The sequence below is a fragment of the Vicia villosa genome, linkage group LG1 (assembly GCF_029867415.1).
Source record: "Vicia villosa cultivar HV-30 ecotype Madison, WI linkage group LG1, Vvil1.0, whole genome shotgun sequence".
In the NCBI taxonomy this organism is placed as follows: Eukaryota; Viridiplantae; Streptophyta; class Magnoliopsida; order Fabales; family Fabaceae; genus Vicia; species Vicia villosa.
In genome coordinates, this window is record NC_081180.1 from 70,573,523 (window position 1) to 70,591,906 (window position 18,384).

Consider the following 18,384-nt stretch of genomic DNA (forward strand, 5'->3'; position numbering starts at 1 on the left):
CCACGGCCAAAATCAGAAACTGTTATAATATATTACTTTCATAGTGAAATTTCATAATAAAACGCCAGAGTTTAATTTACAATTAAAAATTTTAAATAAAAAATAAACTATATCACAACGGTGGAACAAACCAACCGTAGTCATAACCCTTTATGTTTTTTATTTAAAAATAAATAAAAAAGAAAAGGCGCGCCTTAATATTAATGAAATAATATATATGATGGCGTTGAGGTTTGAACCCATGAAAGCTTGACGATTTCACCACAGTTAGCTCATCAACCGTTTTTATATGCAATTAATTTTAAATTAAAAAACAAAAACAATATGGGAGCATCTTAGTTTATAGATGTCACCACGGTGTAGGGAAGAACCGTGGTGACCATGACGTTGTTGTTTACACGTTTTGTAGTAGTGAATAAATCGGCTACATGACGAATTTTTCCATCATACACTCTTTCATCAGCATGTCATCTAGTACTCTTTGCGTCATTAACATTACCAAATAATCTTTTGAACCTTTGAATTATCGGTAGGTACCACATTAGCTTGGAAGGAACACCCTTTCTAGTCACACAGTGATCGTCTTCAACACCATTGTCCTTCTGCTTGTAGCGTGACTCCCCACACCTCAGGAACTCCTTCAAATTTTCTTACTCTTTCCTATATAATAAGCAATCATTACGACATGCATGTATTTTGACATAGTCCAAACCCATTGGACACAATATCTTCTTGGCCTAATAACTACATTTCGACAACGTGTTACCGTCTGGAATCATTTCTTTCATCAATTCAAGCAATTCAGTGAAACTTATATCTGTCCATCCACCTCTTGCCTTAAGATTAAATAGTCTTAATATAGCTGACAATCTTGTAAAACTTTTATATCCTGAATACAACGACTCTTCCATGTCTCTTTGCAAAATATCTACCACATTATCTTTCTTGAAAGCATCTACTCCAATATCACGTATAAGATCTTCTAGAGTATCATTCATAAATTCTACATCTTCAAATGTATGTGACAAAGGTCTTGTTTTAGTCACTTCAACATGCCATATCCATTTCGTGTAATTTTGAATAGTTTCATCACAACCTAAATGATTGAATATATCTTTCTTTGGATGTTTTGGCATATTTCAGAAAATTTTACAAGGACACAAAAAAATCTCCTTATTGCTAGGAAGATTTTTTTCCGCAAAATCAAAAAACTGTATCACCCAATTCTCATACTCTTTACTTAATTTATTGACTTTCATCTAACTACGAACCATAATCACAAAAAAAAAACAACAACGATGACGACAATAGTAACAACATCAACGACGAAAACAACACAAACAAAAACAACAATGGAGAATTTGTACATATCACAATTAATGTGATAAGAGACTAAAAGAAAAGTGTTGGAGAAGAATGGTGTTCTTTCGTTCATTGGAGAATAATGATGTTCTTTTCTTCACTGGAGAATAATGGTGTTCTTTTGTTCGCTAGGGTTCAAAAAGTGAAATGAGACTAAACATTAACACGGAAGGAATAAAAAATTTAGGGAGTTTTTTTTTATCATCAATTTTCTTAAAAATCGAGGGAACATATCGGACTTTAATTCTATAAAAAAATAAAGGCGCCTTTTTTGTTCTAAATAAATAAATAAATTAGAGAGTTATTATCTCAGTTTTTTAAAAAATCGAGGGAACATATTCGACGTAAGATCTATAAAAAAAACAAACACACCTTTTTGGTTCTAAATAGAACATAAAATTGCAGAAGTTGGGAATCTAAGCTCAAATCTTGAGAAACTTTTTGTTTTGGTTTAGGAGAAAATCGAGGAAAAAGATTAAATTTTATCATGAAATGACACGTTCCCTGTTATTTGACCTCAATTTTACAATATATGAGATAAAAGCTTTGTCATTAAATATATTATATATAGTAGTGATTGTTTTTCTTTTTCCCGAAATAGCATTATTATTGTGTTATATGACCTTTGGGCTGTATGTCATTTTTGAACTTGTCAAAACTTGAATATCTTTTCATTTTAGAAGAAATGGTTTTGCTTGGTGTGTACGGAATCAAAATAAATAAACAAATGGAAAAAAAAAACAAATATCACTTATTATGTTAATAAATTACAACATGACTTATGTGGTACAAATAACAAAGTAAGACATAGTCTAACATATCTAATATGATAATGTAAAATAAGGTTCACTCCTCCACATATTCACACCTGATGTCATCACCAATTTAATATCCCAACACATTTCTTGACCTCAACAATTGCATAAACTACCATACATTTCCTCCTATTCTATTCACCATGTTGATTTCCCTATTTTCTCCATTAAACTTAAATCTCTTGTACATAATAAAAAATGACCAATACAAAAAAGAGTACAAGAAATTGAACACTTGTACCATAACAAAGTTGTAAGTTTTGGTGGCAGTGGTAGGAGATATCAACTTCATATTGTAAACATAACAATAAGCAAACCAAAAGATTGGTCCGAACAATAAGCCACCAATTAACCCACTTGGTGTCAAAAGATATATTGTCAAAGTTGATAACAAAAGTGAAACTGAATTCAATATGGACAATGTAAAGAAATCACCTTCAGAAATAACTGATTTACCAACTTTTCCTTGGGTTGAATTAGTACCATTATTTCCATCACCTACATTACCTTGATAAACTCCACCAGGAGGACTTAGAGCTGATTGAAATGTAGCAGTTGCAATAAGAGTAGCAACTATCAAGAAAGCGTTACGTTGTTCTTCTGATATATCTTTTCTAATGCGTAGTGTATAAATTAATATTTTCTCCATTATTGTCAACTTTGATCTTAATTTTTCTGCGAGTGTGGGAGAATCCTCCACTTTTGAGCTTGGTTTCACTCCAGCACGTAGTAGTATACCTTTGATTTCAGCACTGGCTGCTATATCTAATGCTGTTGAGTTCTCGAAATTCTTTGCGTTCAAATTTATCTTGGTCTTAGCTAACAATCGAACAGCCTGCAAAATGCAAATAACATATATTATTGCAATCCACGACTACAATTGCAGGTAAAAATATAAATAGAATGTTACCTTTGAGTCATTGTTTAGAGCTGAAATATGCAAAATAGTGTTTCCTAACTCATCTTTAGAATTCAATAATAATTTTTCAAGCTTTATAGAACCTCTTTGATGAGTTGTATTCAACCAACCAACCAAGACATGAAGAGCTTCAAACTGATTATTTTTTACAGCAATATGAAGTGCAGTTTCACCTCTCATGTTCACATCTTCAATAGAATTTGGACACACAAATAAAAAATTGGTTAAAAGGTCAATTTCTCCTTTTTCACAAGCAAGATGAAGAGGAGTTAAGCCTTCCCTTCCTTTGATTCTAGCAAGTTCTTTGTGGATGTCTAGAAAACGAAGAACCATCTTCTTTTGGTTGTTTTGCATGGCAAGGTGGATTGGACTGAACCCTTGTTGATTTAGCTTCCAAGCAAATGAAGGTTTCAACCTCATGATTTCAGTGGCAAAATGGATATGTCCCATAGATGCAGCTATATGCAAAGGTGTTTCAACAAATGGTATTAACTCTATATACTCCAAAACATAAGGATCCTCTTGAATTAGTGCATATAGAAGGTTTACATTACCTTCTAAAGTTGCAGCCATCACCTTTTCATCAATATCATTTCTTGCGTTCATGTTTGAAGTGCTATTTCTTAATAAAGCCTAAAGCTTGAAAATGGTGTGTGTATATATATAAGCTACATATGCTGCTACATCTGGCCACTAAAATAAGCATTAATTCACGACTCTTGTTAACACGAAATTGAATTTTTTTATTCAACATCCATTGTATTTCAAACTTCCAAACAAGGACTTTGTAGCTCATCAAGTATATTATATATATATATATATATATATATATATATATATATATATATATATATATATATATATATATATATATATATATATATATATATATATATATATATATATATATATATATATATATATATATATATATATGGAATCAAATCCTTCGTAAGGCTAAAACATTTCCTTTTTCAACCCCATTTTTTCGAAGAGATCTGCTTACATTATATTACAGGAGTTGTCAGCGTCAATCAGTATCTTGGAGACCTCGAACATAAAGATTACAGTCATTACATACAAAGGAAGAATCTTCTTGGCCCTTTCTTTCGTCCTTGGTACACTTGGATCGTCACCTCCTCTTGATTAGTCCTTCAATCGCATCCTTTAGCTGGATGCAATCGTTGGTGTTGTGGTCGAGACTCTTGTGAAAATAGAAGTATTTCGACTTATCGGTTCGTCGAATATGAGTTCCTTATCTAGGCATCCTTAAACTCCGTAATGGTCCACTCCTTTAAGATCATTTCCCAAGAAGTGAGTATATGCTTCAAACCTTAGACGGGGTCTGAGCTCATTCTCTTCCTTCGACCGCCCGAAGTCCTTCTCAGATGGTCGGCTACCTGACTTCCTCTGTCAAATAGAAGTTTTTTTCATAGTTGAAATAGGGATGCACCCTATTAAACAAATCCTTCAAATTTTGGGCCTCTTTGCGCCCTAACTTTCCCCATAATGCAAAATCTAGCCTGGGGCCCTTCTCAAATATCCAAGACTTTAGACTTCGTCTGAGCCTTCCAAGACTATCGCCGCCTTAGTGAAGCGGTCAATATACTCGTGCATGGTTTCCTTCTTACCTTGAATGACTTCTCTAAGCACTACCATGGTGGTTGGTTGCCTCTTCCTAGCGTTGAAAATCAAGGAGCGCTTCTTGTACCAAACTAAGGATGATTTGGTCAGAGTTAATGCAAAGATCTTGCACTTTGCATCTCCTTCGGCATTATAGTAGTCCATTTGTTTATCTACATTCTCAATGTGTTTCTTTGGACATTCAATCTTGTTATAACTCTAGAGTTTAGGAGGGTTCTCTAGTGACTTCAGAATTCTTTTGTCCAAGACGCGAATGCACATGGGATTCTTCTTTAGTGGTTTGACGAGAGATTCTTCTTCATATTTTCCCTCCTTTTAGGGACGTCGAACTTCAAGAGGAGTGTGGATACCTCCCATTCCATCGGGATCAGGATAAGGAGTATTGTATGTGTATCGTCAGCGGATGGAATACTTCTGAACCTCTTTTAGATCCCTTCTCGGCTCAAGGATGGAAGTTTTGTACGAATCTTGTATAGTTTTGTTTCTCAGATTAGCATTATGCAAACTTTTAAATACGAGTCAATCTCTACACAAAGACCTAAGAGTTCGGCTACTGAATCATTTGATACATTCTATTCAAAAATTCTTTGGCTCCCAGCAAGCCAAGATTATCATATAGGAGTTGAAAGTCAGGGAGTGTTTCTTGTATGAACATCTTAGGCGGTGGCAGAGGTTGGAACAAAGGTTTGCATAGGTGAAACTATGGTGTAGATTCGAGGAATGAAGGAGGTGGAAATTCTCCTTGATTTTCCCTAGGTTGGATATAATTAATCAGTGGTGGAACGGATGGAACAATTATTTAGACCTAATTTTCGTTGGATGGAAAAGCGAGTAGCTTTGGAAGCCGCCATCGATGATGAATCTGAAGAAGGAGAGTTAGAATTTTAGTTTAATATAATTAATTGAGTTATGAATAATCATGCTTTGATCAAAATAGATATAGACTTCTATCGGATGTGATTTAGTTGAATCGAGAGAATTTATATATTGGAAAATCATAGGAATCAATAGTTTAGTCTCACAGACGGTGCTGATGTTCTGCTCCAAGAGCTGGATTTGATCGAAGAGGATGAATTCACAATCTATTGAAGTAGGTTGTTATTTCTAATACGGTGGAGAGGAGGATAACCGACAAGGTTAACACTCTAATGCTCAATTTAGTAAGAGAATGAGAAGTGACTTTAAATGGGAAAGGATTTGAATATCTGTAAAGTAGCGCGCTTTCCTCTTTAAATAGAGGAGAAGGCTAATAATCACATGTGCATGGAATGGCGTAGGACGCAGTTAGTCGTTAAATTGATCTGGGTTGTTATTATACTGTTTCTCTTGATGGGTATCCTGTTATGCGAAGGAAAATAGGAATGTATGCTTTACGTTCAACAATTTTGTCTCTCCTTGACTAGGCCTTACAGGCTGCCCGAAACACTTTTTAAGAGAGATTAAGGGTTTGTTTGTTATACATTTAAGAATTTATTTTTTTGTATTTTCAAAAATTATTTTTATGATAAAAAATTTAAAATATTAGCAGTTGTTTTAAATTCGTTTTATATAAATTAAAATACTAATTTTAACATCCACTATCATAAACCTATATTATTAAAGATTAAAACATAGTAAAAATTCCAGTGTTGTGAAATTAAAATGTTAAACCACGCCATGACAACTTTTATGGGTGGGACCAAGAGATTAAAAACAAAATATATGGCATTGGGCAAAGTTAATATGCACACAAAAGAGTGCTACAAATCCACGCGAGAAATATAAAGTGACGAGCACACAAATAATTTATTACCTAGTTTGATATATTCTAAGTTACCTGTTTTCCATTTATTCTTATAATATGATTGAAAAAACACCTTTTAAAGGTGTCAGGAAGGGTCACAATGTGTTTCAAGGTAACACATTGAAAGGGTTTGAGATTGAAAAAATGAACAAAGATGATTGCTAAATTTGTAAATGTTGCATAATGAATGTTAACACTACCGACTTGAATATTCTCCTCCATTTTATTATTTCTTTCATGGATATATATATATATATATATATATATAAAAGAGCTTACAATCTTCTCAAATAAAGTTACATAAAGCTCATAACATAAAAGACAATTGGCTATTACAGTTTTTAGAATTATTCGTTTAGCTAAGGAAGTGTCTACCTCTGTAATCCACGTGGTAGACTACTTCCTCGCATAATACTTCACCTGTTTGGGTTCTTTGATGACTCTTTTTCCATTTTCTCAGGCTTTGGGCTCATTGTTTTCCTTCTCATTATTAAGCTGATTTGTCTTTATGTTTTGGTCTGTATCATCTCCTTCCTCTTCGACCTAAACCTTGTCCTCAAGGTTTATGTTAAGATAGTTCCTTATTATGTCAAAAAGTATTTCCCAAGTAGCATCCTCGGGGTACAAGTCACCCCACTGAATCAAAACTCTTCCTTCTTCTGGTTTATGATCCAGTATAGCTAATGGTTAAATCGCATGCTTCTTGTTCAGTAAATCATGTGGTAAATCTAATGCTGCAGTAGTCAGAACTTGATAAGGTTTCCTTTGTGAAGCATGGAAGGCTTGATGTATCTTTATGGTTGTTAGTAACTACAGCTAAAATTCCACTTCTCCAATTACCTTTATCCCCTTGAAGGTCTATAATAAAAATTAGAAAACGTATTGATCTTGTTGGGTGAGAATATGGGGTAGAAAACCGTATAGAGTGGGGTGAATAGACTAAAAAATATTGTTTGATTTACTAAAAGTAGAATATGATATGTTTTTCGAAGTTGCGCCCAAAAGATACAAAATAAAAAATAAGTGAATTATACTTTTGTTGGACTTTGATCACGTCGACAAATACAAAACTCACTGATTGTTCATTAATGAATAATTTAATTATTGTATATTACACGAGATGTGTCTTATACGATATTTCATTGTGATTGGATTTTAAAAACACTAGTTTTCCAAAATTTAATCACCTCTAAAGCTCAATTAGGTACCGGTTCTAACAAAACCTAACTTTGCGTAATAAATCGCTACCAATTGAATAAATGATAAGCTATAATATGAATTGAAAACCTAAGCATGTAATATCGTACAGAAGTTAAATGCAAGAGTAAGAGAGAAAGAGTACACCAGGATTTATAATGCTTTGATTCTTTCATCCTCGTAGAGCCTACCCGCACTCTTCAATGGTTTCCCATTGAAACTTTTTTTTAACAAATATTGCAAGAGTTCATACAATCACTAATCCACAATAATGATGAGAAGAATAAATCTCCTATTTGGATCTTGACTTGTATACAACATAATGTCAAACTCTTCTGCATAATATTTACTCGATTCACGCTTCTTGAATCTTCCAGGATCACCAATCTGCTCCAAGTCTTCGTGTGTAGCAATCACCCCTTGATCCTACCGATTCCTTGAGCGATGAACTTGTAAGAGCAAGATTGGTTCTGTATCTGGCCTTAGGTTTTGATGATAACTTTACATGTTATCTTAAGGTTTTCTTTGTAGTGTGTGGTTGTTGCCTTACATGTTCTGACTCTGGTAAGAAGGCGTGTGACGTAATCAGATTATGAACTCAACACTCTGAAATAATACTAGTGTTGTGTTATAACATAAGTCATGTTTCTGGAATGCTACTTATGCAACGGTTCCAAGGAACGTTAGTACAAGAGCTTCTAATCGTGACTTTGTAAGGGAAGCTTTAGAGTCCTTCTAAAGCTTTACTTTTGTGTCTCATGTTCTGAAGATGCTGAAGACAAAGGTTCAATGAACAAGCTCTAAAGATCTGAAGACATGGCTTCTGAAGACCTAGTGTTGAAGACTTTAAAGACAAAGGTTCTTGTGAACAAGCTCTTTAGAGTCTTCAGAGCTTACGTCGCAAAGTTTTGTGTTTTCTGACCAATGAAATGACATTTTGGCGCCACTTTTATTTGCTAGGAGATACCCCTCACAATGCATTTTTTCAAAAATAAAAAATTTCTCTCTTCTCTATTTGCGAGGGATAACCCATAAATTTTGTTTTTTTTTTTTGTTTTTAAAAATTGTGGGTTACAAGGAGTTTTACCCTAAACAACATTATTTTTTGTTTGAGATTTTACCCCTAACTAATTCCTCTGGTTATTCAGAGATTTTCTTGCAGTGTAAATTTTGAAATGTTTATTGAACCAAGCAGATATCGATATAATTCTTAAAACAAAATTAAGTATTTGTTTGATTTTGTTTTGTAAAACTATTTTTTAGTTTTTAAAATTTGATAATAAAACTTGTGTGCTAATTTAATTCTACAAAACAATTTTTTGAAAACTATTATTTATTTAATAGTTTTAAAAACTAAAAAATTAAAAATTAAAATCAATTTTAGATATTTTGATTTTTAATTTTAAAAACAGAAAAAAGGAAAAATATAAAGAAAAAAAATGATACTTATTGTACCATTTCCAAACAATTTTTAAAAGTATGATTTTCAAATATATTTTGTTTTATTTTATTTTCTTAAAAACTATATTTTAAAATAAATTTACAAAATAGTTTTTAAAACCTAAAAACCAAAATTCATTCAAAACATGTCATAAATCTTGGAAGTGTATGTGGCATGCGGCAAAGTCACTCCATCCGAGAGAGATATAATTAGTCACAACTATCTAAATATTAATATCAACAACTGATAGCACATCATAATCTTTTATACGTTTTGTGTTAATTCGCAAATGAATGAATCAACATTTGAATTTTGTAATTAATGAAGAAATTTCTTAATTGAAGAAGTGCAACAACCCTTGATCTAAACTACTAATAGTATCACTGTCAAGGAAACTCAATCACATTGCCTCGATTTAAAATCTTGTAATTTATTTATTGGATAATATTGATGTTGGACATAAAGATAATCTAACCACTTTTGACAACAATAACTGCAAGCCTTTAAAAACAAAAACATGTGATTCCTGTAGTGCACGGCATGACTCGCATAAAATTTATGATTATAATTACGGCTGTTCAATTAAATCCAAGAATTGAATCGAACCGTTGAATCGAACTAAATTGAAGTTAAAATAATTGAATTGCTATGTTTGGTTAGTGAATCAAACTATTACGTACAAACAGTTTTAGAATTGAACCGTAACTGAAATCGAACCGAGCTGAAATTCAACCCGAAGCGAACTAAAATTGAAAATGAAAAATGCTTCAAACAAGTTAAATGTTTTTTTAAAAAAAATAATTGAAAAATGGCTTAACAGTTCGGTTCTTTGATAAACGGTTCGGTTTAAGAAAAATTGTCTTCTAATGGTTCAGAATTTCGAAACGGTATATCAAACCAATAATTTTGATTCAGTTCGATTCTTAGTAAATAGAAATGGTTCGGTTCAATTTTTCTCACGAATTGTACCATGAACAACCCTAATTATAATTTAGAAAATGTAATTCTAATAGAGTTGTGCGTAGAGAATCCTTGATCGGAATAGACTTGCTAATCAAAGGTCAATGAAGTGTTTATAGATAATGGTTGAAGGGGTGTGTGGTAGTCTGAGTGGAAGTTGACAATGAACGAATTAGAGATTGATGATGATCAAAAGAGGCGAATAGAATGATGATCAACAAAGAGTGGTCAGAATTGTGGTTAATATGGTGGTTAACAATAATCAGATTGGTAGTTGGCGGTAGTCATTATGATTGTCATAATGGTAGTTAATAGTGATCAAAATATATAGCTCAAGTGGGAAAAGTGGTGATCAAAGATAGTTATAGGGTGATCGATGAAAATAGAAGTGGTGGTTGGAAGTGGTCGGAGTGGTAGTTGATAGTGGTGGTTAACAATGAAAGTGGTGGTTGGAGTAGTCGTTGACAATGGTCAGAGTGGTGATTGATAAATTTCTAAATTAAGCGATTTTCCAAAATATAATTAAGACACTTATTGACTTGTTTTAGAAGAAATCATGATAAAACCTCAATTATGTACATATTATATTAATTAAGTATGTGTTTGGAATAGCGTTGGAAGTCCATTTCTCGCGTTCCAAGATAATTTTAACGTGAAAATATAAAAGCTACATAACAAAGTTCCATGTTATCGTGGCTTTCTAACATGATTTTCTTTAACGCACCATTTTTCCAAACATACACTAAGTTTTACTTATGATAATAGTGTTGATTACCTTTTTCTATAATATTTGTAGAAAAATACACAAAGAACAATTGATGATTAATGATAAAAGATCAATTGATCTGAAGATTACAAACAAACTGAAAGAAGCAAATCATCAATGGCTTAGCGATTAAAGTCAAAGATGTAGAGGGGTTTCAAATCTTGAAAGCTCGCGAGGCGACCAAGATAGCTCATGTAACAATTTAATAACAATGATTTATAGAGGTTGTGCAAGATCACACTCGTGAGATGGGCAAGGTGCTCCACGTGAGATGGCAACTATATCTTAAAGAAAGATTTCTCGTGAGGAGAGGACACATTATCAAGCTCTATAAATAGATCATTCAGTTAAAAATATGTTATGTGTCAACAGATGATGTCAAGACATTTGTCCTAACATTATGGCGTGCGTTGAGACATTGCTCTTAACGTGTGGTTTGTGTTGGTTTTCATTATGTGATTTATCTTTCTGTAAAAGTTATCGGTTGATGATATTATTATGCATCACGATCAAATGCCACAACATTTTTCTTGATATCATGTTCTGATGTTGGAACATCAGTATTAAAATGTTGATCCTGTACCAGAAATTTTCATTTGGTATCAGACCAGGCACTCTAGTCTATTTATTGGGTGAGCTCTAGGGAGATAATTTTCTGGTACTGTATGTCTTTGGAAAATCTAGAATGATAGCATTCTGGAAATCATTGGACAGTAGAATCTTGAAGGTTGTCAAGATTGTATCTCTGAAGGTGTAATTAATGGATCTAATGAGAACTGTTCAGGCCGATCATCATAAGTGTTGTGACCAAAGATACTTGGGAGATTCTCAAGTCCGCTCGTAAAGGTACATCCAAGTGATTTGGGAGAAAATAGCATGACTTTTTGTCTCCAACTCTGCAAGAGGTTGTTTCTGGATCTCTAATGATGGGTTATTTTTAATGTTATTATGCATTTTTATCAGGTTCTAGGTAAATAGAAGATCAATGTCAGATGTCAAGAACATCTGCTATAACATCAGTAAGATCGTTGATGATTAAGTAAAGCTGGATCTAAAATATGTGAAGGCTTTGAACTTGCTTTGGTAGTATGGTTTCCAGTTAATGTAGCCTTATTATGACCATCTTTATTGCACCTACTTAAGTGGAAACCCTATTTTATATTACAAATATTTAATTATATTTGAAACTGAAGCCTTGTTGTACATCCACGTCCTTAGAATTTAACTTATTTTTTGCTAGAAATTGAAAGAAGGGACCAAATAAGATAACCGAAGTGAAGTTAAGAGACTAATTTGTAACACTTTTTAGTTAAGAGACTAAAGCGGAACATTAAATTAAGTTAAGAGACTTAGGAACTAAATATGCCATATATATATATATATATATATATATATATATATATATATATATATATATATATAATATTTTAATATGAGGTAAACTCTATGATATTACTCTTCAATTTTACGCTTCGATTTTACCTAGGCAAAACACGTCAAGGTAAAAACACAATTCTGCTAACCTTGTGCAGAATAATTACAAAAAATATTAACCTGCAATGGAGTACTTACACCCTTTTTAATGTCTCTGAGAAGGTTGTTCAACTAATGATCTTTCGCAACAATCATTCTTGAGGTAGCTTTGTTGAAGTCTCTTATTTGTCATCCTATTATTTTCTTTCCTCTTTATCATTTTTAATGTCCGAACTTTTAAGAGAATCCAATTTTAAGTCATCATCTTTGACTAAATCTTTCGTCAATACACCTAAAACATCAAAATTAGAATTATATTTCCCCACCTCTTAGGGTCTGGTTTCATCAAAATCTACATAACAAACTCTTCAGAAATAAAATATCTATTATTGGTCACTCTATAGTATTTACTATATGAGGAATACCCTAAAAATAGTCCCTCATCGACTTTAGCTTTAAACTTATTTAGGTTATCTTTACCATTGCTTAAAATAAATCATTTGCAAATGAAAACGGGAACATAAAAAATATTTGGTTTTCTACCTTCAAGTAAAGCATATGGTGTCTTATCTAGGATAGGTCTAATGACCACCTTGTTTAAGACGTGGCATGCAGTGTCAACAATATCCAACCAAAAGTACTTAGATAAACCCATGTCACTTATCAGTGTTTGTGCTAATTCTTCTAAAACACGGTTTTTACGCTCTATATCTCCATTATGTTGTGAAGTGCACGAACATGAGAAATTGTGGGTTATCCCATTTTTTTCACAAAAGTTTTGAAAATGATGATCAACAAATTCACCACCATGATCATTTCTTAAAGGAATTATTTTTAAAAAAAATTGGTTTTGGACAAACATGGAAAATCTAAAAAAAAACTTTAAAAGTTTCTTTCTTATGGGATAAAAATAGGGTCCAAGTGAATGTAGCATAATTATATAGAATTAAAAAGGTGTAGTAATTGTCTCCTAGACTCTTAATGCTTGACGGGCCAAAGAGATTTAGATGGAGAAGTTCGAGGGGTTTGTTTGTAGACACAAAAAATTTCGGTTTAAAAGACTCCCTTGTTTGCTTCCACACTTTGCAAGCGTCACGCAAATTTTCTTTTGAAAATTAAAATCTTGGTAGACCAGTCACTAATTCCTTGTTAACTATCTCATTAATTAGATCAAAGTGGACATGGCCCAAACGCCTATCCCAGGACGATGAGTCTTCACTCAGGATGACTATACATTTAGTACCACTTTTTGATTCATCATCTAAGCTAATAATATATACATTTTAAACCTTAGACCCTTTAAACATCAATTTCTTATCAGTCTTGTGCTCAATTATACAACCTAGGTATCAAAAGTTATAGAAAATCCTTAGTGGCTCAAGTGGTTAATACATAAGAGATTGTGTTTAAGCCATTTAACCAATAAAACAATTTCAACGGTGATTGTGGAGGAATTTCTCAAAATAGGTTCTCTTGTTATTTTATCTTAATTGTTATCTTCGTACGTGACGTGATCACTTTCAATATGCACAAAATCGATGAACATTGAAGCGTCACCCGTCATATGTCTTGAACAACCACTATCTAGAAACGACATTCTTTTCCTAACTATAAGGCATTCATGCAGAAAGGTTAAAATGGTAATTTAGGTCCCCAACTCGCGTTGGGTCCTAAAGATTAGTAATAGGACATTTAGGAATCTTTATCATGAGACCATAAGATACTTTTACATTCCTAATGTGACATAGAGGCCTATCATGACCATTATCACCATAATAAGGACCCACAACTTTAGGAGAAGTATTCCTTCTATTGTTTCTAGTGTGATAGATATTTTTTTTAAAAAAAAATCTTAAATTTTGCATTTCTTTACTTTAACTAAGAGAAGTGGTACTTGTAGATTAAAATAAGATGGGTTATTTGTCATTTCAAGTTTTCAATTCCGAATTTTTAAATTGGATAACTATCACTCAATCATGAGCAAACTCATTTAAATGGACAAACATGAAAAACACTCAATCAAACTCATTTAACTGGACAAACATTAGTTAATAATATAAACAAAGTTATTTAAAATGCAGAAGCAGAAAAAAATGAGGTAAAATCGATTAGACTCTTGCATCAAAGGAGGGCAAATTAGTGTGAATATTAGGAAAACAAAGGGCAAATTATAGTACCTACTAAACATTAATACTCCATTAGCAAGTGACAACACATAACTTAATAATTGTTTTTTATCTGCAATCTTTTATAAGCAAATGAATGAATCATCCTTTGAATTTTGCTACTAATGAAATTTTTTTTCTTAATTGAACAAGTACAACAACCCTTGATCTCAACTACTAATAGTAGTATCACTATCAAGGAAGCTCAATCACATTGCCTCAATTCAAAATCTTATAATTTCCTTAAAAGATAATATAACAATGTTATTTGGACACCTTTTTAGGAGTATGGATCCTCTCCATTTTCTAAAAGAAATGGAAAATTCCATTACTATAGTTTTAGGTGTATAAAATTAAATAATCATTAAATATATGTCATATGTCTTCGATATGCGTGTTGTTTACACATAAAACTATAATAATGAAGTAGATGGAGAGAGAGAAAAATGAAGAGGATCTTAACCCCCTTTTTAGGAATAAAACACCGTACTTTTATACGGTATTGAAATACAGTGTCAATATTAGTGTAAGCTTTAACAACAAAAACATGTGAATTGTGAGGAAAACAAAAACACTTGACTTGGATGAATGTAATAATATACACACAAAACTCTGGCATATGTCTATGGATGAACAAAATTCTTTACTAATTTACATCTCATAGTAATTAATCCAATAAAAAAATAAACCTTATTGAACTTCACCAAACCAAAAAATAAAATCACAATAAAAAAATCAATAATATTGAAGAAGGGTGATTCTCAAATACCTATCTCCCCTTCACTTCACTTCCCCACCCTGATTTTAAGGTTGCTTATTCCAACATCCACTTTTTCAACACTGGTTTCATTTCTCATTTCACTAGGAACGGAGTCCTTTCCGGCAAGCCACGGGTGTTGTAGGCACTGCTGCGCAGTTGGTCGCTTCTCGGGCACAAAATCAAGAAGAGGTAAAAGAAACTCCGAAAACTCATGAGCGTCACTCTCTGAAAACGTGTATCTTTCGATCAATAGTTTGTTTAGTGGCCAAAATTTTAGCCTTCGAATCCTTTTCAGATCACCGTGTCTGTCGAAGAAATCCTTAGATTTTGCTCCTGCAGTCGCAACCTGCAACATGCGCAAGTGTAAGATTTGTCAAAGTTTATTTCACTTTTGTTAATCACGGATCACAAAAAATAGCGATTTCTTCAAATTATTATAGCCACTATTTAACAACACTTCATACTATATAGCATATCACAGAACAATTCAAAATACGGACCTTTCGGGGCATCTTTCCAAGGAGTTCCATCATCAGAGCAAGGTGATCCTGAAACCGGCACAATGCAAAGATTGGTTATTCTAACATGCTATTTGAGGTAATCACAACTGATGTATATCCTTAACTAGCATGAGAATAACCAAAGAATGTTCGAGAATGGTTTTGAAATTTTGGTTAATTCGAGGTCTATAGCGGTGGCGTTTGACACATTCAAGGATCAAAAGGATTGTTTAATCATAAATAATTTAAACAATAATAGTATATGAACAAATGATCATACCTCATCTTCGCTAAAACCTTGTCCGACCTTGGGAGTAAACAACATATCACCAGTGGCGAGTTCAAAAGCAATGCAAGCAAAAGACCACATGTCGACGGAGAATGAATAGCCAGCTTGCAGTATAACTTCAGGAGCTCTGTACTGTCTTGTCTGAATTTCTTCCGCAAATGGCTTATCAGCCCAACAAGCATTTCCAAAATCTACCACTTTGCATCTAACATCAATCCCATGAATATTTCTTCTCTCAGATTTCGGAGTTTCCCCCATTCCTCCCATTGAACTTCTTTGTCCAGATATTTTAGCTACTGCCCTCCTCGCTCTCCTTTTCAACTTTTTCTCAATAAGACTAGTAACCGCGCCGTTTATGTTTCCCTCTGGCCTCTCTAAAATCGGCGAGACTCCTGATCTAACAGGGTCTTTGGCAGGATCAATGGTAGAAACAAGAAGAACATTTTCCAGTTTCAGGTCTGTATGGATAATACCGTGTTCTCTATGCAAGTAATCCAAACCAATCAAAATGCATTGACAAATCTCCCTAACTTTATTCAGTGGAAGACCTTTGTAACGATTGTATTTGACTAGACGAAGCAAGCTGTCACCAAGAAACTCGAGTACCATGCACTGGTGCTGCCCGTTTGGGCCCGTGTGCTTAAACTGGTCAATCAATTGAACAACAAATCTTGAATTTGAAGGAGTACCGTCAGCAAGGGATGAAAGAACGCTTATCTCATGAAGAGCAGCTTGAACAAACTGCGCCGCACTTTTTTGAATCTTGAGAGCAACATATCCCTGAAAATCCCAAACACAATGTTAGAAAGATATTTAACACATGAGAAACAAAAGGAACAAAAATTCCGCACAGGACCACTAAGCTTAGAATTATAGTGTTTCCAAATGCAGTTCATGATGCACATACAAAACGCGCCAAGTGTAACCGATAAAAAGAAACCAAAGACACATTTATTACTCCTATAGTTCTCCGAAAACTGACAAATCTCCAGAGATCCAGATTCCTTGCATTAAATAAATTTTTTTTCCGTTATTCGTCTCATACCGTCTAATCAAGATCAGACAATTCACATTTCAAGCCGGTAAATTTGAAACAAAACAACAAATTAAAACATAGATCCAGCAACACGGGATTCACAGCTGCGGAAATTTAGGATTTACCAAATGCAGAAAATCCAAAACCACAATCCAGATTGTCACATTAATGACAATCATTCCCCAAATTCACCATTCCAACATTACATACATCAAATCCTAATCATACCAATTGGATCCATTCAAAATAATACTCACATTAGTATATTAAAAACACTACTATAATACAATAAGAAAAGCTTGTAATTGTAACAACCACATCATTTAAAACAAAACAAAATTGAATAATAAAAGTTTAGGATCAAAAACACATACAGAGGTTGTAGTATCATAAGCAAGCCAAACGGTTGAAAACTGACCCCACCCCAATTTCCTCTGAGCTACATACCGGCCACCGGCGAACTGATCGCCGACCCTGACAGCATGGTAACCACCTTTCCGGTAAGAATCGAAGCCCTCATTATCATCTTCGGACCCAGATGAAGAAGAACACGACATGATCTATAAAAAATTCAGCTTTTTTTCAGAGTGAGTGATTTTTGAAAGCCCTTTTTGTTGATTGATGAGAAATGGTGTGATTATAGGGTAAGGTAATCGAAAAATGGAAGCTTTAGTTTCGGGGTTAAAACAAAAGGCTTTGTTCTATATTTGAGGTGTGGTTGTATCTTGAACAATGTTCCACTTTTTTCTCTCTGTTTTTTCTTTTTCCTTTCAATGCTTCTTCAAATCTTGGTTTTTCTTTTCTTTTTCTTGTCCTAACATATTCATATGTTTTCTTTTTGTTATTTCTGTAATTATTTGTTTTAAATAATGTTCTGTGTTTCTTACGGTTATGACCTTGTCAGTCTCATTTCTGCTATTTTTCTTTTTTATCCATTTTAATAAAATCATCAAGGATTTTTTTACTGTTATTTTCTATTTGATTTAATTTAATTCTTTAAATATGTACAACTGTACAAGTAGTATCTAAATTATATAAAAGTGGTCGATTTATTTCTTAAAGTATATGAAAAGTTTAGGCTTAATTTGTAGTTCAATTCCTAAATTAATTGGTTGGTCGATCTGTTTCTTTAAATAAAATAAAAATTATAAGTTTAGTTTTTATATATTTACAGATTTTTCATATATTTTAAAAAATTATTTTTGTGAATTTTATATATTTAAAGACTATATATTATTTAGTTTATTAGGCCAAAATTCAACTTTAGTCTTTCT

The 18,384-nt window shown here is 32.9% G+C and overlaps 1 protein-coding gene and 1 pseudogene across 1 annotated transcript; both read right to left on the reverse strand.

Annotated features, from left to right (window-relative positions):
* Positions 1–2,066: 2,066 nt before the first annotated feature.
* On the reverse strand, positions 2,067–3,855 carry LOC131609042 (ankyrin repeat-containing protein BDA1-like; annotated as a pseudogene).
* An 11,224-nt stretch (positions 3,856–15,079) lies between these two features.
* LOC131641318 (uncharacterized) lies at positions 15,080–17,940 on the reverse strand. Its single transcript, XM_058911619.1, has 4 exons — positions 17,485–17,940; positions 16,066–16,854; positions 15,786–15,833; positions 15,080–15,631 (listed from the first exon to the last, which is right to left on the reverse strand). The coding sequence occupies exons 1-4, from the start codon at positions 17,665–17,667 to the stop codon at positions 15,311–15,313; spliced, it is 1,341 nt and encodes a 446-aa protein (XP_058767602.1). The 5' UTR covers positions 17,668–17,940; the 3' UTR covers positions 15,080–15,310.
* Between the last annotated feature and the right edge of the window lie 444 nt (positions 17,941–18,384).